Raw genomic sequence first — 21997 nt, 5'->3', positions numbered from 1 at the left:
GTCGGTAATAAGGTGGGTAATGTACAATACCCAAATTAAACTGTTCCTACCCTGATGATTTTAGGGTATAGCTGTTTCTTCACTGCAAAGAAGGTGTTTTTTACTAACGTGCATTAGCTATCCTGCTGTAAAACCCTAGTGGAGACTAGGCACTATAGTCTTTACCATTAGGTAGCTAGGCAAGGTCAGCACTTTTCCTCACATCTCTGGTTGACCTCACCTACTGTCCCTCACAGTAGTACTCAAGTGCCTTGTTTCCACAAGGTTTTACAGCAGGGAGCTTATGTGGGTTAGTTATCCCATGGTAGTGAAGACCTGGCCTTAGACTAAAATTGTCAAGGTAAGGACAGTTTTACTTTGTTATTGTACAAGTACCAAGCGCATTGATGCTAAACAAGTAGTGAGATACAGTCTTAAAGACGCAAAAGGTATTGTGAGAAATTAGCTGTGAGGTTGATTTTGAGGTTTGATTGTGTTACAGCTATACATATAACTCACTTTTTATGGGTAGCCCAGAAGAAACGTTTAGTGAAGGAACGTGAAGGCGGAGAGGGTGATTGTATGGCAAACTGGGACAGGGAAGTAATTCATGCAGAGGTGGCAGCATGGCTGTATAATGCAGGAATTGGGAAAGCTTTTATTTAAGGGAGATATCCTTTGGATCATCATAGTAAGAGCTCCGTAGGAAGAGAAATCTAAATTAACCTGTGAAAAAGATATGACAAATCATGGGTGTCCCGAAATATCCCAGTTTAATTTAGAGTGTGGTTATGTGCTGTGCCTTTAAAAGATGCAGCACAAAACTCGGCCCAGGGAAAAGGAGTAGGGGAGTAAACTAGCATAAAGCCATCACTGCACACTCCTGATTTAGGGCTAAAGAGGCCGCTGCTGAAATTTAGACAGCCCTTTGGAGCTAAGGTCCAGAAACCTGTTCCCTGAGTGCTGTCCACAGTCTCTGTAGCATGCGTGCCCCTCCCCCTCGACTCTGCCTTCTGCTCCAGGGCTGACAAGGGAGACCTCAGAAGACAGCCTGCAGCACTCTTCCTCAGTTTGGGCACGTCTTCACTGGCAACATGAAAGCCCTGCCGCGGCTGCACTTTAACGTGGCTTGTGTAGTCAGAGCAGAGCTCTGGGAGAGAGCTCTCCCCGTGCTCCAAAAAACCCACCCCCACGACAGGCCTAGCTGGCAGCACTAGTGCACTGTCTGAGCTGCCACTTTACAGCGCGGAAACTTGCAGCGCTCAGGGTATTTTTCCACACCCCTGAGCGAGAAAGTTGCAGCGCTGTAAAGTGCCAGTGTAGACAAGCCCTTTGTTTGCTAGTGGGACTTCTCCACAAGCCAGAACTGAGCTTTTAGATTCCATTTATGACACTCCGTCCCTTTCCTCCAAAATAAAGGAGAGTGATCGGGAGTGAGAAACTCTGTCAGAGCTTTTCTAGGTAAACCAGGTAGGAGAGCTTCTCTGTGTCTGATCTGTATAGCTTTGGGCAGCAGATTTGTATAGCTTCCCAGCAGCGTTAGTGATTCACATGCAAATCTCTAATAACCTGAGACAGGAAAGAGATGTGTTGTTTTCAAATGGCAACATCCTTCACCAATAAAGCAATGTGTTTTCTGACGCCTTTGGTGGAATCAGGAGCTAATAGAAAAATTGCCTTTTACAACTTAAGTGCAAATATTTTCCCTGGCCCAAATGCTAGTTCTAGAAAAAGTTTGAATGCAGCTGAAATCCAGGACAGTGAAATTTCTGCTGCCTAAAATAGGATGTTATTGAGCAGTTTATTTCCCAGACGTATGTTTTGTAGGAGAGAACTTTTAAAGGGTTTGGAAACCTACAGATACAACTGACTGTATGTGTTTAAGTAAATGAAAAGGTTGGATTTTTTTTAGACGAGAAGTGAACTGTACAAACCATTGAAATATTCTGCTTTGTTAGAAATGGAAATACAACACCCTTGTGCTAATGTAGGAGAAACAGTGAAACTGGCGTATCTAGATTCACTTATCCTACTAAAAAGTTTGTAGGAAAGTAAACAAACAGCATAAGAAGTACAAAATAAACATAATGATTTAAGTGATTTCAATAAATCAAATATCTGACTAGTAATACAGATGGATTCAAAGATATTTTTTTTTATCTTGGCACTGTCCCTTTTAAATTGATAGTTCATTTAATTTAAAACAAAGTAAAGTTTATTGGATAAGTATGGATTCTGTAGCTATTGGCAGAGATATGAATTTCCGAAATGAATGCCAGGGGTAGCTTGATGGAGTCTCAGACTTTGCAAGATGAATTCTTCTGGATAATACTAGGATGACAAGCAATAGCCAGATTCATTGTTTTATAGTTGGATTTTCTGGGGTGGAGGGAGAATGTCAATATGTTTCCAGTTAGCACAGTACATGGAATTTGTTAATCTTTCCCACGTGTTTTAAAAAAAAAAAAAAGAGGTTGAGAACGGTTTCTCCTTCCCCTCCCTCACACTCTCCTTAGGCTTTTCCTTACAGGATATAGTCTACTATCAAGTTTCACCATGTACTGGCCTGCACAAAGTAATACACTGGATAAAAATACTGAACTAATATCGCAGACTAACAAAATGCTCATTAATTCACATCTGGGAGGAAAGTTTGTGGTGATGGTGCTGCTGCTATCTGTGTTGTACTTGCCTCGCATGGAAAGGGAGCCAGCCAGCATAAAAATTCTAGAATGTAGACAAACAATATTTTTTACCTATGTTACTAATAACAACTTATTTATTCAAGGTTGAAAGAATTATAATTTAGCCTGTGAGGGACAAAAAGCACTGAAGAGATTTTTACACCAAAATGTGAGGTGACTTGACCCAGCTGATTCAAAGATGAGAGTTTGAAAAATTAGAGGCATTTGTAATTGAAAACACAAAACCTTGTCATCCAGCTTCTGTATTTCCCAGGGCATACCACCTCTTATGTGCCTGTCTTTTCAGTTGTAATCTCTTTGGGGCAAGAGCTGTCTTTATGCTTTTGTGTATTATATACATTGTACATTGGTGGCATGAAACAAATACTTAAGGACATTTTGCCTGCATGACAGATTTTCAGTGCTCTGATAGTGTGTCTCAAAAACAGTGAGACCTAGAAACATCACCTTTGGTTTCTGGTAAAGGGCTTGCAGAGCACTGATGGGATGTATTTTGGAAGTTACATGTTGACAAATGAGGCCCATCTGGATGTCCATTTGGTATGTAGCCGACTTTTAAGATATGCCAAAGGTCCGGCTGGTCTAGTGTGTTTAGAGTCTGAGATACTACAGAGTTTCTCAGCCGAACCCACAGGGTTAAGGACACTAAGTCAGCAGGTATAGCTTGGCCGAAAACTTGTTTCAGTACTAGCAAGCTGGAATCCAAGCTGCCATTTAAGGTGTAATTAATGTATATATTTTCTGGTAAATACTTCCATATGGCAGGGGCACTGGAATTTTCCTTTACATTATTAAAAAATCAAGAAAAATGTCAAAGAATTTAGTTAAGCTGAAGTGAAAGTTGCTAATATGTTTCAGTTACTTAGGGTGAAAAAAATTCAACTGAATGATCTGTTACTGGGAGGGAGAAATGGAAAGCTAAGGCACAGATAAGGAAGGCAGATGTCTGGCAGTGAAACGCATAGTGGGGAGTATATCTCGCAGCACGAGGAGCAGGATCATGGAGGAGCTGTGTCTCTGCAGGGAGGGTTGGTCTTGTGAGCAGGGTTGTTTTGTTTATATTTTACCCATCTCCTCATTCAGAACAAACTTGTTCTCTTTCGATAGGAAGTAATAGAAGGAACAAGTGTGTTCAAAACTACACTGGCACTAAACCAAATTCTTAAAATGGCACTCCCATATGTAACATTTACAGTTTTCTGTCAAACCAAATTCTGCAGTTAATATCAAGTAGCACAGGATGAACAAAGTCAGATGCAGAACAAGGGACTATAGGTCACCAATAACAATAAACTTCTGTATAAATATTAGAGATGCTGTCAGTGATATCTGATAGTCTAAAAGCAGTGTCATTTGTATTCTTATTGAAATCTGCCCATCACATTCCCAGCAAGTACTGAAATATTTTTTTAAAATTCAACAAGCTCAAATTGAGCCTTTTTAAAAGTTAGTTTTCATATTTTAAAAAAACTCTTAGAATTGTGATTGGGGGGAGGGGGGGAAGCTCTGTATACCAAAAGGCTGTAATAACTCTAAACAAACCTTTTCACAGACAATTGCACAACTATCTATTGACACATCGCCACAGTCTTCCCTTTGTTACACTCATGACAACTCATTTGAAGTCAGCGGAGTGGATATAGGGGTATTCCTGAGAGCAGCGTTTTACTGATCTGTGGTTTAGATGAGTTCATTGCCTAGGAAGAAAATGGATCCAGTTTATCCTGGCGTGGTTGTAAAGCTGGAACTGTTTGTGTGTTTGTGTTTGTGTGCTGTGTTTTCTCAAAGGACTGATTTGAGAAAAGTGTATGTATTATACATGAAGAAGTCTATATATTTTAACAGAGACCATTTCACATTGCCTCTTTGTAGGTATGAATAACCGTGAAGTCTTGGAACAGGTAGAACGTGGTTATAGGATGCCGTGTCCTCAGGACTGTCCCATCTCCCTGCATGAGCTTATGATTCACTGCTGGAAAAAAGACCCAGAGGAACGTCCAACTTTTGAATATTTGCAGGGTTTCCTTGAAGACTACTTTACTGCAACAGAACCCCAGTACCAGCCTGGTGACAACCTGTAAATTCCTGGTCTACACAGACTGTCATTATCAGGTGTCCCTCCCCCCCCCCCCCACCTCATTAGCTTCCAACTCAGTGACCCGCTTTGCCAAAGTGCAGCATCTTCCAGCACCAGAATGCACATGAGTCTGAAGTTGAGAACTTCTACAGAACTTGTCCATGACCACTTGTCCTAATAATCTGAATGTCCTCTATGACAAGGAGAAAAACACTTGTTTTTTCTTAATCAGAGACTCAGAAACTGCATTGTATTGATGTTATGTAAACTGCAAAACCTCTGTTCAGTGTAAATAGTAACTTAGTGCCAATAACTGATCTTAGTGCTTTCCTTTTTAAAAAATGCGAAACCTATGTGATTTTAACTAGTCTTCTCCCAATTCAACTCAAAGTATTATTTTCCAAAAGTGGCCTCTTTGTCTAAAACATTTTTTTTCATGTTTTAACAAAAAAAATCAGGACAGGTGTTTGTTTTTTGCTTTTTTTATATATAATATATATATATAATATATATACATACCTGTACATACAGTATATGGGTTCTGTTGCAGAGGAAACTCATTTCAGATTGAATGAGCCATGCTGATGCAGTAGTACCCTGAACATGATAATTTTACTGCAAACTTGTAAACACTGGTGAGATTCTGAAAGCCAGTGATCTAATTTTTGGCATTTGCCAAGCATGAATTTTTTCAATTGGATTGCACTTTTTGTTTATGACTATGTACCTGTAGATGGTTGTAACTTTGCTCTTTCAGGAATCATGTGCTGTATTTACAGTAATGTTTCCAATCTTTGACAAGCGTGTTATGATTTGTTCTTCAAGTTAAATGAACATATTTAAATTAAGAAAAACCACACCGTCACCTTTTGAACTGGAAGATTGAAACAGCAAGTTCTTGTATCAAAACATGTATACTGAAATGTTTCAAAAACTTTTATTTAATAAACATTGTAACCACATTCAAATGATCTTAAAACCATAGCATTTTAGTGATGTCCACCTACTAAACTGTTTATCATGCAACTAGGATTTTCTGTTTTATGTGTAACATTGCCCATTGTAAAATAAGTGTGTTAAATGTCCTGTACTGCTAATGAAATTACTTTTTACATGTCTGCGAGTTCTCCAGTGGAATTACTATGCACTTCTTTACATTTCATGGGAAATGCACAGAAGAAAGTATTACTTTTTCAGCTGTCTATTTGTACCAGCCTTGAATGACTTACATTTAACCAAAAACCAATTCCTTTCTATTTCTATTGAGTTTTTAATACTGAGTTGCAAATTTTAAAGTCTTAATTACATTTTGTTATGATTTATTTGCAAGTTTACATTTTAAAACTGTTTAACTTTCTTAATTTAGTAATTAAAAGAGAGCATTTTACCTTTGGATATTTGTTCTTTTGTTTAAATCAGGGAGAGAAGAAGGGGAAAATACCATCTTGGCATCAACCTTAATAGGGGGTGTAGTTGGCCATTTGTTTGTTGGTATCATTGTCCAAATTACGAAGTTAATAAGATTCAAAACAGCTGGAGTTCAATGTCAAGGATGGGTGAACATGTAGAGTATTTCACAGTTCTGTGTTTGGAAGAGCTATTTATTCTAGAATAGCTCTCTTGATTTCATCATTAATATTTGGGCATCTAAGTGTCACAGGAAACGATTGTTTTATGCATAGACAGATTGATCAACTTTAGTTTTATTACTGCATAAGACTGTTGAAACCATGTTTAGTCAAGTAATACGTTCTGATGGTCGAAATGCAATTTTTATTGTTTAATATTTTATCTTACTTAGGTTGTATAGTCATATTCTGAATATTCACATATTAACTTAATAGGCCTTCTTTCAATTACTAAGCTAGTAAAGCAATAATCTGGTGAAATACAGGGAATGAGTTGTTCAGTGTTTGCAATATTGATCATTGATTGACAGGTTTCTTTCAAAGAAGCAGCTCGCAAATCTAGCCTTTATTGGTATATAAAACTGTACAGCAGTGCAGCTTTCTATCAAACAAGCTAATGTTCTGTGAAAAAAAATCACTCAAAACTTTGGCTATGATTGCCACAAAAGCTGTAGCACTATTAATGTAATGTGTATTATGCATGCGATACTGCTAGCCTTCGAGCAATTGAATACTCAAGGTAACAGAATATTTTTAGGACTGTTTAACCAGTCTCATCATAGAAATCTGTCCAAATGAGTTATGTTCATCTTTCTCCCTCAGTCACCACCACCCTTAAAACAAAACCTACAGAGATGAGATCTTTAAAGTAAGGTTTAAAAATTATCTTGATATGCCAGCCAAAGCACAATGCGTTCTGATAAGCTGATTGCTGACACAGCCAGATCCTAAATAGTGCTCCCCAATTAACACACTTAAGTACAGCTAAGCATTTTCCTGTTTGTTTCCTGTTCTTTTTAAGAACATGGTTCTGGTAGCTGTGGTACTGCAATACATGGACACAGGATGGGATTCATGCACTGGGAATGGCTGGGATTTTGTATTCATTTCCAGTTGGAAACAAATGTGTTTGTTTGCGGTTGTTGTTTAATTTTTTAACTCTCGGGTTTGTCGCTTGGGCCACTTGCTAAGCCATGAGCACCATGTTGGACTCTGCTACATTGCTGCCCTGGGATAGTCTGCATGTAACTTTTATGCAGACTGTTGCAGTTGCTGATTGACAAATTCAGACCTTTTCCTCTGGTAGCTAAATTCTGCTTCTACTTGTTAGTACTAAAACAAAACAAATCTCTCCTATCTCCATGAAACAAAGCAAGTATTAGCAATGTATTTAAACAAGCTGATGGCATGTATGTTACAAATTAATAAAAATCCATTAGTAGGCATTGACCGACACAGAACTGTTCTGAAACTTCTGTAAAGGAACACCATCAAATTTTTTAAAATCACACTCTTTCACCAATCAGTGTTTTAAAATCTGCAGGATCAGCTAGCCCGCATCCAAGAGTATTAAAAGAATTGGCCACGGATGTTTCTGAACCATTCATGCTGATTTTTAGCAAATCTTGAAACATTAGGAAAGTTCTAGAGTACAGGAAAAAAAGACAATGTGCCCATATTTCGAAAGGATAATTGGGATGATCTGGATAACTATATAATCTGTTTTAGCATGACATCAGACCAGGGCAAAATCGTGCAAAGGCTGTTATGGGATACAATCAATACAGAATTTAAGGATACTAACATGATTAATGCCAATAAACATGATTTTGTGGGAAATAGGTATTGTCAAACAAACTTTTTGCTGTGTTTGGATGAAATCATAAGTTTGGTTGATAAAGGTGTTGACATAAGATACTTAGGCTTCTGTAATGCATTTGACTTACTCCCACATAAAGTTCTGAATTTTAAAAAATTAGCACTATAGAAAGTGAACGTACCCAATATGGATTGGATTAAAAACTGGTTAACGGATGGATCTAAAAAAATAATTGGAAATGGAGAATATTCCTCCTGTGCAGGTGTCTCTAGTGGAGTCCACAAATTTGAAAGTAGTGTAGGGCCAAGAAGATGGACCCACCAGACCTACAAAATAAGTGGAGGACTGCCTAATTTTTGTTGATTTAGTACATACTGTCCTGCACTCGATACTGCAATAATTAAGTTAGTATAAATACTTATTGGGACCTAGAGGTTAAAAACAAGATAATGTGGAAGTGTACAAGAGCTGCTATCACACAGCGGCGACTCTTTTAATCTGTGTACTATTTCTACTGGCGCTATTAAGAGGGGTTTTAGAGAGTGTAAGGTACAAAAAGTACAGGTGGAAGAATGTTTACCTTTTTCTCAGGTCATGACAGGAAGGGGACGATCCTCAAAAGAATAATTAGAGGCTGTTTGTAACTCTGGAATTACATAGCATTTCTACAGTCCTATTGGAAAGCATTATAATTCCCAGTGATTAATTCATGTGCAGGGGAATTCACCACTGAAAGGATTTCTGGAGTATTAATTGGAACAGTCCTCCTACTATCTTAATTTAGGAAGAGAGACCGTTTAGCTATACAAACTAAAGCAAGTTCAGACGTTAGATGTGATTTCACCTGTATTGGATGTTTGGTCTCTCCCATCTAAACCCTCAAGTCTAGTTACCTTGGAAATTTTCACAGCCAAACCGAGGGAAAGGGATTCTATTGAATATATGAGGTGAAATCCTAGCACCATTGAAGTCAATGGGAATTTCTTCTGAGTGGGGCCAGGGTTTCTGTATAAGGTAGTCACTAACCTAGTGGTCCTTGGTTTTTCCAAGGAACTTCAAACTAGACTCCACATCTGTATGCAAAAATATGTGCAAGTTACAAAAAAAAATCAAATTTGTGTATGGAAAAAGTAGAGGCTGTTGTTAAAAATTCAAAGCAGTAAATACGCTAATCCGTTCCTTCTTGTTCTTCCCCTTTCTCTGAGAAATTCAACCTAGGAAAAACAAGAGAATGATTACATGTAAGACACAAAAATGGACTCTGAAGAGTAACTGATTAGAGGAGAGGACAGTCTAAGAACAGAGTAGACTCTAATTTTTGTGTCCAGTTATTTATGTGTGTATGATTCTTGCCCCTAGAACAACAGAGGGTTAGAAGAGTTGTGGTAGCAGCATGTTCTGCTGCTGCAGTGTAGTGGTGGGTTGATGTATAGTAACCTACTCTGCTATGCAAAAAGCAATATAAGCAGATTTCAGAAGGAGGCACATCCAGCCATCCATGGAGAGTAACTGCCCTTTGGGGCCTGTGGCATGAGTGTGCAGGGAGGAGCAGCCAGAGGAGAAAAGAGGGTGGATTCTGAGAGTGCCCTTCTGGAAATAAATGGGTCACTAGCATGCAGGCTGTGTTGAAAGTACATCATGTCATTTACAGACAGATTTAAAGGTTGCAGCACCAGCTGTGCTTGCAGCATCATTGTGTTTAACTCTGGCCAGGGATTCATGTAATCAGATTATAACAATGTTGGTGGGTCTGTGCTCCAGTTTTTCATGCCAGAATGTAGCAGTATCCTCTGTTTAAATCAGAGGAGTAACTAGAATATTATTTAGGCAAGGCAGGAAACGGCAAGTGTGACTCACTATGGGAAAGTGCTTTCTAAATCTGAACTACTGCTAGCCATATGGGTACGGGATGGGGAATTGATCATTCTGCCCATTTTCTGGAATAATTCAGCATTGAGCCCTGTCAGAATGGTGAAAAGAGCAAAGGTCAAAGAAATAAGATTATCCCCCTCCCCTCCCCAACAAAAGGAAGGTCACAGACGAGGTGAAGGTTCTGGTTTGGCTCTTCAATGTTGTCAGTGTTGCTGCTGAGCCCCTGCTCTCAGCTTCGATGTACAATGCACATTTGTAGCTCTCAGTGCAGTTTGCTGAACTGTTTATCATCACTTCTGCTCACAAGATCCTTAAAGGCCTGGCACATATTTTTCATTTTAAGAAATGTGGCTCACTCAACGAAAGTACAACCTTAATCACTGAGGGTGGGACTCACCCCAGTGCAGCAGGCCTGTCCAAAGGCCTATGGACCACTTCAATTCTACGCATGTCTGTCACTAAGCCACAATTCAAGGCTGTCTTCCAGCCCCATTATACCATCAGATTCCTCCAGCCAGGAAATACCACGTCAGAAGTGATCCCTGAGTGGGATAGAGCGGATATAAAGGGCCTGTGGGGTGCACCATGGGCAGGGGTGGTGGGAGGACTGTGTGGCCAGAATGCTCCAGCTATAAGTGTCTGTGCTTATGTTAGAGCAGCCCTGAGGTGAAGGTTCTGCGGAAAAGGACCTAAGGACCTAGGGGTGACAGTGGACGAGAAGCTGGATATGAGTCAGCAGTGTGCCCTTGTTGCCAAGAAGGCCAATGGCATTTTGGGATGTATAAGTAGGGGCATAGCGAGCAGATCGAGGGACATGATCGTTCCCCTCTATTCGACATTGGTGAGGCCTCATCTGGAGTACTGTGTCCAGTTTTGGGCCCCACACTTCAAGAAGGATGTGGATAAATTGGAGAGAGTCCAGCGAAGGGCAACAAAAATGATTAGGGGACTGGAACACATGAGTTATGAGGAGAGGCTGAGGGAGCTGGGATTGTTTAGCCTGCGGAAGAGAAGAATGAGGGGGGATTTGATAGCTGCTTTCAACTACCTGAAAGGGGGTTCCAAAGAGGATGGCTCTAGACTGTTCTCAATGGTAGCAGATGACAGAACGAGGAGTAATGGTCTCAAGTTGCAGTGGGGGAGGTTTAGGTTGGATATTAGGAAAAACTTTTTCACTAAGAGGGTGGTGAAACACTGGAATGCGTTACCTAGGGAGGTGGTAGAATCTCCTTCCTTAGAGGTTTTTAAGGTCAGGCTTGACAAAGCCCTGGCTGGGATGATATAACTGGGAATTGGTCCTGCTTCGAGCAGGGGGTTGGACTAGATGACCTTCTGGGGTCCCTTCCAACCCTGATATTCTATGATTCTATGAGCTGCTTTAAGTTTACAGTGGGGCCAGTCAGGCCCCCAGTTGGGCCCAGAACTGAAAGGTTACTCAAAGCAGCTCAGAACTGGGGGCTAAGGGCTAGATGATGCCGAGGGACTGCTGCAGCCTGTGTGGCTGAACTTCACTTTTATCTTGGTTTTGTCTGTAACTTTCCTTCACAGTGTTTTAAACAGGTCTGATTTAATATGTAGATTTTTTTCCTCCTTCGTAGAAAGTTGTTTGTTTTTTCTCTCTCTCCTCTCCCAGGGGTATCTGCAAGGCCCCAACCTCTGGCTCATGCTCCCTTTAGACAGAGGGATTCTGACTGTGTCCTCGCTCCTCTTGATTGTAGGATCTCTAAATTACATGGGGAGTGAAAGCATGAATGTTGTATTCCAATAGTCAATATACAGTAAGATCTATCTCACTGCTCTCTTGCCAGGTCCGGCTTATCATCAAATAAAGCAGATTTTGGCTTAATAGAGCACTAGCCCTCTTTCTTTCATCAGAAGGGGTAAGAATACTCAGGAGAGACTCCAAACTGATCACATGAGTTTATTAAAAGAGTTTGAGGTTAACTTTAAAATCTAGAGAGATCTTGAAAAGAATGACTGTATATGCTACTCTCCACTTCCCCTTTTGGATGCACGGAGAATAAATCCAAATCTAATGCCGCCTCCTTCCACTCTGCAGCTCCACTTGTGGAAAGGACGTGTCCGTGTCCCCCGGGCTCGGTCTTGCAAGGTGCTGAGCACGGAAGACGCACTCGAGCAAAGCACTCCAGCACACCCTTAACTCTAAGCATGTGAGCAGTCTCATATCAATGGAGGCTTCTCATTTGCTTAAAGTTAAGCATCCAGCCACTTTGCCTAATCAACATCTCAAGTCCATCTAATAGTAAGTTACACATTTACTGGGGGGGCAGGAGGTTGTAAAACGGAAAAGTGCAATAACATAGCAATACAATTGACTCAATGTATCATTACTGGACAGACTTGCCAAATGTTTTGCTGCCTCTCCAAGAAATATAACAAACTTCACACTGCCCCGGTGTGCTATTCTGTACAGGCTCAGTCTGAAGATTTGGGGGAAATAGAGCAAAGTGATTTTTTATATCTTTATATATTTATAGGCCCCAGACCTAATGGACTAAATTTACATAATGAATGAATGAGTGGAGGGGGATCTTTGGTCCCAATTGCCTCCCCGCCCCAATTCCCTTCTGCTATAAAAGTGCAGCTTGCGGTGGGGTCTGGGCGTAATTGTCCCTTGCAGACTTTTTAAAATGTTGGTAACTGTGTAACCAAGCAGGGCATTGGGGGTTGTTAGGCGCCCAGCACCTAGAAGGTTTTGTGTGTTCTGGTCACAATTAGTGCACAGCTGGCGTTTACAAACACATTTAATTATCTGACTCTGTTGTTGGCTCTACCTGAGGCAGATCAGATTTACAAGTAGGAACACTGAAGCAGAAAGCCTAAGTGACATGCCCAGGACCAGAGAGGGCATCATTTAAAGCTTGAATGAAAGTGCTGGATTCCTGATCCCTCCTGCCATTGAGCTGCCTCCCTTGCACAGGTCACGCTAGCTGTATAGCAGAGGATCCACACAAGCAGCAGTCGGTTGTCTGGGAGGTCATTAGTGATGGCTTTTTTGCCATCAGGAGCTAGGAAAACACTGCACCAGAGCTGGAGACTGATCTTGGATATTCCAGAGGGGTGAGGATATGCAGTCAGTTGAGGGAGCTGTGTGCATGCTTTACACAGCCCTCCAAGTCCAGTCCTGGGTGACTAGTGGGGAACTATGAATAACCTGTGGTCTTTATGAAAAATCAGTGACAAGCTACCAAACCAAGCAATTGATTCACATTGTCAAGGCAAATGTCAAGGGCAAGGGGGCAGAGAATCCTTTTATAAAATGAAAGCCAAATTTCTTTTGCTTCTGTGTCTCCAAATTAGGTAGAGTTGCAACCCAGATCTGTACAATCACATGTATAAAACACGTTACCTATGTAGCCTTTGCATATCCTCCATATGTCTTTGATCCACATGGGAGGCTTTATGCCCCTGCCTCTTGCCCCTTTACACACCATGGCTGTGTCACTTTCATTATTCTAGACATGTCATTTCTGAAGAAATATATATTCTGTTGTTGGGGTATTTTTGTTCTGTTAATTGTCAAGTGTCTGGTGGGTAATGAACAATGGAGGACTAATTGGAAGCAAGAGGGAATAAAATAGGTATTAGTTTGTTTCTGTTCTTAATTAAGAGGATATATAATACTGTGGGGAAAGTTTTAACAAATGGCGGGAGGGATTTTTATCATTAAGAGAGGATTAATTGGAAGCATCTTATAAATTAACATACAGGCACTGTGTTTTTTCCTTTTAGGTATCACACCAGGATATAACTAGCAAACAGCAAAGCAAAGGCCTAAAAGACCATTTCTATAGACAGGTGACTAAGAATCTCAAACAGCCAGAAGGGGAAGAGACAGGTCCCAGTTTCTATGGGAGTACAAAAATGGTAAGCACCTGGCAGACTGTGGCCAAGAGGAGAATTCAGAAAAGTAACTAAATACCTATTTACCGTAAAGGGTACTGAGTAAACTCTCTGTGAATTAATGTTCTCTATATTAATTCAAGTTGTTACTTTATTTTAATTTTAAGTTCAATAACTTGGCTGCTATTCTTTAAACAGTTAATCAGTTGGAAGCAAAAACATATGTGTTACTAAATAGTCCTCTGAATAAACAGATCAGGGAGCTAATGTAAGAAGCTATGCTTGATGTGACGTTTTCTTCCTATGAAATGAAAAATATTCCAAATGCTGAAGATCTTGTCGTCTACCAGCCACATCTAATAAAAAGGCTTCCCATTATGTGCCTTGTCAATCAAGCCCAGTCATGTTCTGCTCTTAGAATATGAATATGCATTTTATAGGACAGAGGGTCCAACATGACACATCACATTCGGCTTGAAATACTGTACAAATGGGATGCTGGCTTTAAAGGAATTATGGACATGATCCTGCTTCCACTGAAGTCTATGGTAAAACTTCCAAGCAGTAGGATTAGGCCTTTAGAAAGCAACAGGCTACAGATGTGGCTCAGGCAGGAGAGGGCAGGTGCTCATTATCTGAGCTGCTGAATCAAATGTAACTGAGTCTCTTAATCCAGACATAACAGATAATGGTAATGTATACCCTCAGGAAAAAGGGTTTTCCACTATTAGAGTTATAATATTACCTTGGCAGGCACTGCTAATCTTTTGTGCAGTTTTAAAAAAAAAATATCCAGTGGGGTTATATCACCACTTGTAAAAAGCTTCACAAGGACCAAGTTAGGTGAAACAGACCAAGTTTCTGCCGCATCATGCCTTCCTGTGGCTGTGGGTGAGGTTTGGTGAGCTGCAAAGGGACAGAGACCCGTCCTCCAGTCCTGCATCTAAATGTCCTAAGGTCTGGGACAAACCTGTGGATCTTGGAGCGTTCACCTGTGCTTGGATCACAAACACCCCCTCTGCATGTTCAGAGTAGCAATCTGCAGAAAGAGGTCAATATTGATTCCTGGGTTATTTCACCATGGCTTTACTGATGCTGTGTAAAATGAGCTATCCATGGCTCTGCCACCTCCCTGCCAGGCATGCCCTCTGCAGAGCACCAAACCGTCCATTAGCGAAGAGGGTCCAAGGTGTAGCTACAGTCAGAAGCACTAAATCAAACTCTAAGATAAGGGGAGGGATACTGCTGTGCTGATTAGGTTCACCTCCTCTCCTTCTGACAGGCTTTTGACCGTTTTCTGCTCCTTTCATCCCTCTGTGGGGTAAAATTGGAGGTGTTCGTCTGACTCTAATATGTACACAGTGCAGATATAAAGAGCTTCCACAACTGGTATCAGAACAGAGAATTCCTGCTGCTGCTGCTCAGGTGAGAGATTCTAGACACACACGGATTCCAAAGACTTTTACACCAATAAATGCCATCGGCGAGAGTATAGATGCTGTCCGCCCACGGGCAGTTCTTCCCATTCAAGCCTGGGGCCATGGTGTACTAACACATGAGTGGAGTGAGATCAGGAGCTGATTTTTGAAGGTTTCTGTTCAATATATCTAATTTTTTTCAGCACTTTCAAAACTCTGTCAGATACTAATTCAGGTGTCTGCCCCTTCCCTCCTCATTTCAACTCGCCTAATCAGCTGCAGCACCAAAAATCAAATGATGTTTTTGGCTGTGTGTGTGGCCATGGTTGTGACTATCTCCTTTTGCCGTAATGTAGTGGCGCTGACTAAAGAGTATAAACCGTTCGCTCCATGTGTTGAGGGCCTGGTTTTGGCTCCCCCATGGCCCAGCGTTCCCTTGCAGTTGTTCGCATAGTGGAGGTGCACACGGCAAATAGACAGGTCAGCTGCTGCATTCTGCTCTCAGGCAGAAGGCCAGCAGCATGCTGGTGGGGAAGTGGGCAGGCAGGGGGAGTAGCTGGAATCCACTTAGCTTAGACAAGAGCCTCCCTTCTGGCGTGTCCTGTGATTGTCACTGCTGAAAAGTATTTTTGCTAAAGAAGCCTGGATTGGTGTCAGTCAGGCAAACTCAGCCCACTGGTCCCCTGGAATAAATCACCTGGGGAAGTCACCAGCAGATCTCAGACTCCAGTCTCTTCCCTGGTGGGTTCTAATTAGCCCCCTGTGAACAGCCCTGTAATTTGACTGAGACAGGTGGGTATCTTTCCTTTCTATTATTTTGTAAGAGGAAGAATGGTCTTGTGATTAAGAAACATGAAGACTCAGGATTTGGGGGATCTATTCCCAGTTCTACCACAGACGCAGTGTGTGACCTTGGACAGGTCACTTACCTTCTCATGGCCGGAGTAATCCTGCCACCAGTGCAGGGACTGAGAGGGGAGGCTTGATGCCTCTTCTATGCTGAGATTTCTGGGGCCAAGCTGAACCCTGGAGCAGGTTAGTGCAGCCTTATGGATGGTCTAACCACTGTCATAACCTCACATTCCATACAGTCAGGCCGAGCCACACGTCCACCCACCCCCAACAGACTCCCTGCCCTAGATGATCCTGCCATGATTGAGCGAATGGCGCCATCTCTCCATTTCTAGCAGAGAGGGCCTCTTGTGTTGGGGATATTCTGCTGGGGAGCTGCACAAAAGCAGTTAATTCCATCCTCTGGGCATCAGTTACCCCATCCGTGAAATGGAGATAACTGTACTTTCCTACCATGCAGGGACGTTTGAGTCTTTATTTACTAATTCTTGTGATGTTCCCTGAGACCTTTGGATGGAACAATTTTTGGTTGGGTTTTTATTATTATTTATTTTGTTTTTATTATTACATAAGAGTCCTGCTTATTCAGTCCCATCAAGTATCAAATACTATTAGGGCTCAGTGGACCACAAGTGAAAATTAGCTCTAAAGCACAAACTTCTTTCCCCATTATATTTCTAGTTTAAATAGGTTTTTTACTATTCAAGAGCCTAGAAAGACTGTGCACAATAAACGTGTCCATGACCTTAGGCCCAATCCTGCAAATATGGACTACCAGGTGAAGTATGTACTACCTTGAGTAATCCCACTGTCTTCAGTCGTTTGTGCATTGTGCCCAGTAATAAGTGTTTACAAGATAGAGTCTTAAATTAGTGTTTACGTAGAAGCCAAAATGCTGTTTTCAATGGTCCGATTCCCTTTGTAACCTGAGAAGTGCAGGGATCCAATATAACTTCACTACCTAAGTGTATTTCCTTCAAAAATGTTTTTTAAAAACATTTATATGTGTGTTATATATGTATTTATACAGATGTGCACGCGTGCACCCATACTGTATGTACCTTTTCTCCTGCCAATCCGTGCCCATTTCCATAGAAACAGAAGTGAAACCATGAACCGGCCCCCAGAAACTGAGTTATTTTCATTTCCCAACACTCAGGGTCAGAAAGGCTGCGGGCAGCCAGCAGGCAGCTGTCAGCTCATAGGGAGAACTCTCCCTTGTACATTTCAGCAGCTGGCTGTCATCTGACAACTACAAATACCAGGTTTGCAAAAAAACAGTTACAGACTTCAGAATCCTTTCAGCTTTGAATGCCTGTTCGGGCTGGGGAGCCCTGGTGTTTATGCTTTTGGATTCAGGCATGCTGGGAGGACTGCTAGTAACATTAGATATCACTTGTTGAAAATCCCTGTTCGCTCTGTCTCGATGTTGGGATTGGGAGGGGTCAGCAGGGGTAGTCTGGACCCAGACGGTGCCATTTATGTCCACAAAGGCGTAACTTTGAAGTTCTTGCCCTTGAGTCAGAGCACTGGCTAATGTGCTGCATGAATGATTGATAAACATTCTTTGGTCTCCTTCACAGTTCATTGCCCCAGTTAGACAATGAGGATGAACATGCAAGGCTCTACCGTATATACTCGCTTATAAACCAACTCCCAGAAAGCCAATGCCCTTCTTGTCACTGCAGACACTAACAAACATAAATGTCCTGCATGTAAACTGATCCTTCTCTCACTGTCCCTATGCTCCCCACCTAAGACCTTATGGAAGAGTCTTCCTTAAATAGGAAGTAACTTAGAGGACCCCTTGGCAGAACTTCTGGTTCCCCTTTTTCCCTGCTTGACTAGTGTATAAACCAAAAGTTTTGCCTGGAAATTGTGGCATAAATGGCTTAGCTTTATATATCAGTAAATATGGTATTTGCCTGAACTGCCCTGAATGAGTCACCATCACTGATATGCCCAGCCAGAAACTCCAGATCCTACATCTACCGGGTGTCTGTGCTTAGCGCGCATGCAGCAGCTATTCCAGCAAGCCAGCTGCAACCAAGAATTACCTCGCTTTCGCTGCACTTTGCACTTTGCAAAATATGGATTTGTGAAGGTTCTCAGATCAAACCCAGTCTTACTACAGAACAGTGCCGTGCAATGCCCAGGCTCACAGCTGTCAGAGGAAGGGCTTTCACTGTGAAAAATAGGCAGGCAGCAAAACACCACGTCTTAGTTACAGACAGATGGCTTTAAACTTAAACTGATTAAAAGGCCATGCTAATAGCACCACTACTAATGCCACATTAATTGGTAGGAATGTTTGTCACATCCAAGGCTGGCTCTATTATACGGGTAGAACAGGTGGTTGCCCGGAGCAGCAAAATGTTTACAGACTGTGGGAAGTGAAGGGCATGTGTTTTCCAGTTTGCCATGGGCATGAACAGCCATAGACCTGATGCTAATCTGAGAAGGGAAGAAACTATTAGCAATCAGCCATTTTGGCTTTGTTCCGGTGGCCTAGTATTACTGCTTTGCAATGCCCCAGAGGGAAAATATGGGTTCAATTATGGACACTAGTCTTTCACTTGTAAGGCTGATATGGGCAGCTAAGGGAGGCAGCATGCTCAGCCCTTTAGTGGAAGTGGGGGGGAGGGGGGTGACAGGGAATATTACAAGATGCTCAGCAGGAATCTTTCCTGCCAATCAAGGTACAGAAATAATGGGCTCCAGAAAAAGTCCATCCAGTCTAGCAAATGATGGTTTAAACATTGGCTTCTCCAGGAAATGTACCACAGTAATCTACAGCAACAGCCCAAAATAATGCAGTGTTGGTAATACAAGACATAGTGTTTTCACCTATTACTGTAGAGTACCATAGTACTTTTCAAAATAAGGTCAGAAGCAGTAATGCTGAATGAGACTTCTGGCCAGTAAATTAGGCATCAGTTTGCAATGTTGCTTGGCTGCAGAAAAGACTTGCCTGACTTAGGGGTTGGTATTATGAAGAGGTGGCAGGTAGAATCATAGAATATCAGGGTTGGAAGGGACCTCAGGAGGTCATCAAGTCCAATCCCCTGCTCAAAGCAGGACCAATCCCCAGCTAAATCATCCCAGCCAGGGCTTTGTCAAGTCTGACCTTAAAAATATCTAAGGAAGGAGATTCCACCACCTCCCTAGGTAACGCATTCCAGTGTTTCACAACCCTCCTAGTGAAAAAGTTTTTCCTAATATCCAACCTAAACCTCCCTCACTGCAACTTGAGGCCATTACTCCTTGTTCTGTCATCAGCTACCACATGAGAACAGTCTAGATCCATCCTCTTTGGAACCCCATTTCACGTAGTTGAAAGCAGCTATCAAATCCCCCCTCATTCTTCTCTTCTGCAGACTAAACAATCCCAGTTCCCTCAGCCTCTCCTCATAACTCATGTGTTCCAGTCCCCTAATCATTTTTGTTGCCCTCCGCTGAACTCTTTCCAATTTTTCCACATCCTTCTTGTAGTGTGGGGCCCAAAACTGGACACAGTACTCCAGATGAGGCCTCACCAACGTCGAATAGAGGGGCACAATCATGTCCCTCGATCTGCTGGCAATGCCCCTAATTATACATCCCAAAATGCCATTGGCCTTCTTGGCAACAAGGGCACACTGTTGACTCATATCCAGATTCTCGTCCACTGTAACCCCTAGGTCCTTTATTGCAGAACTGCTGCCGAGCCATTCGGTCCCTTGTCTGTAGCGGTGCATGGGATTCTTCCGTCCTAAGTGCAGGACTCTGCACTTGTCCTTATTGAACCTCATCAGATTTCTTTTGGCCCAAACCTCTCATTTGTCTAGGGCCCTCTGTATCCTATCCCTACCCTCCAGCGTGTCTACCTCTCCTCCCAGTTTAGTGTCATCTGCAAACTTGCTGAGGGTGCAATCCACACCATCCTCCAGATCATTTATGAAGATATTGAACAAAACTGGCCCCAGGACTGACCCTTGGGGCACTCCACTTGATACAAGCTCCCAACTAGATATGGAGCCATTGATCACTACCCGTTGAGCCCGACAATCTAGCCAACTTTCTATCCACCTTATAGTCCATTCATCCAGCCCATACTTCGTTAACTTGCTGGCAAGAATACTGTGGGAGACGGTGTCAAAAGCTTTGCTAAAGTCAAGGAACAACATGTCCACCGCTTTCCCCTCATCCACAGAGCCAGTTATCTCGTCATAGAAGGCAATTAGATTAGTCAGGCATGACTTGCCCTTGGTGAATCCATGCTGACTGTTCCTGATCACTTTCCTCTCCTCTACGTGCTTCAGAATTGATTCCTTGAGAACCTGCTCCAAGATTTTTCCAGGGACTGAGGTGAGGCTGACGGGCCTGTAGTTCCCAGTATCCTCCTTCTTCCCTTTTTTAAAGATTGGCACTACATTAGCCTTTTTCCAGTCGTCCAGGACTTCCCCCGATTGCCATGAGTTTTCAAAAATAATGGCCAATGGCTCTGCAATCACATCCGCCAACTCCTTTAGCACTCTCAGATGCAGCGCATTCGGCCCCATGGACTTGTGCTCATCCTGCTTTTCTAAATAGTCCCGAACCACTTCTTTCTCCACAGAGGGCTGGTCATCTCTTCCCCATGCTGTGCTGCCCAGTATAGTAGTCTGGGAGCTGACCTTGTTTGTGAAGACAGAGGCAAAAAAAGCATTGAGTACATTAGCTTTTTCCACATCCTCTGTCACTAGGTTGCCTCCCTCATTGAGTAAGTGGCCCACACTTTCCTTGACTTTCTTCTTGTTGCTAACATACCTGAAGAAACCCTTCTTGTTACTCTTAACATCTATTGCTAGCTGCAACTCCAGGTGTGATTTGGCTTTCCTGATTTCACTCCTGCATCCCCGAGCAATATTTTTATACTCTTCCCTGGTCATTTGTCCAATCTTCCACTTCTTGTAAGCTTCTTTTTTGTGTTCAAGATCAGCAAGGATTTCACTGTTCAGCCAAGCTGGTCGCCTGCCATATTTACAATTCTTTCTACACATCGGGATGGTTTGTCCCTGTAACCTCAATAAGGATTCTTTAAAATACAGTCAGCTCTCCTGGACTCCTTTCCCCCTCATGTTATTCTCCCAGGGGATCCTGCCCATCCGTTCCCTGAGGTTGTCAAAGTCTGCTTTTCTGAAGTCCAGGGTCCGTATTCTGCTGCTCTCCTTTCTTCCCTGTGTCAGGATCCCTGTGTCAGGATCGACCATCTCATGGTCACTGCCTCCCAGGTTCCCATCCACTTTAGCTTCCCCTACTAATTCTTCCCGGTTCGTGAGCAGCAGGTCAAGAAGAGCTCTGCCGCTAGTTGGTTCCTCCAGCACTTGCACCAGGAAATTGTCCCCTACCCTTTCCAAAAACTTCCTGGATTGTCTGTGCACCGCTGTATTGCTCTGCCAGCAGATATCAGGGTGATTGAAGTCTCCCATGAGAACCAGGGCCTGCGATCTAGTAACTTCCGTTAGTTGCCGGAAGAAAGCCTCGTCCACCTCATCCCACTGGTCCGGTGGTCTATAGCAGACTCCCACCACGACATCCCCCTTGTTGCTCACACTTCTAAACTTAATCCAGAGACACTCAGGTTTTTCTGCAGTTTCATACTTGAGCTCTGAGCAGTCATACTGCTCCCTTACATACAATGCAACTCCCCCACCTTTTCTGCCCTGCCTGTCCTTCCTGAACAGTTTATATCCATCCATGACAGTACTCCAATCAAGTAATGCTCACTCAAAGAACTGACGTGCCTGGAAACTTCACATCCTCTTAACAAAGTGTATGATGATGAAATATGTAAAAGCATCATGGGTGAGAGGAGAGGAGGGAAACAGAGGTTCTGTTACCTCCCTGCTCTCTGCTATGGCCACATCTGAAATATTGCATTCAGTTGTGGGTGCCTCTTTACCAAGATAGTGCTCAATGGGCGGGAGTTCAGAAGAGAGCAATAAAAACAAGCAAGCAGCAGGAGGAACTGACTTCTGAGG

At 42.4% G+C, this 21997-nt stretch overlaps 2 protein-coding genes across 5 annotated transcripts in view; one reads left to right on the top strand and one right to left on the bottom strand.

Moving 5' to 3' along the window:
• The window catches only part of FYN (FYN proto-oncogene, Src family tyrosine kinase), a 187478-nt gene extending 182658 nt beyond the window's left edge, over positions 1-4820 (top strand). For all 4 annotated transcript variants that reach the window (XM_084623473.1, XM_084623472.1, XM_084623471.1 and 1 more), the window contains one exon: positions 4557-4820. In XM_084623473.1, coding sequence (XP_084479599.1) covers positions 4557-4765 — 209 coding nt within the window. In that variant the 3' untranslated portion in view covers positions 4766-4820. The remainder of the gene's footprint in view (positions 1-4556) is intronic.
• MFSD4B (major facilitator superfamily domain containing 4B) overlaps positions 1-21997 on the bottom strand; it is a 399121-nt gene that overhangs the window by 2340 nt on the left and 374784 nt on the right. The window lies entirely within an intron of this gene.

This window comes from Lepidochelys olivacea, assembly GCF_965140295.1.
Source record: "Lepidochelys olivacea isolate rLepOli2 genome assembly, chromosome: 3".
In the NCBI taxonomy this organism is placed as follows: Eukaryota; Metazoa; Chordata; order Testudines; family Cheloniidae; genus Lepidochelys; species Lepidochelys olivacea.
Note: the sequence above shows the minus strand (reverse complement) of the source record. Positions and strands in the feature narration are given on the sequence as shown.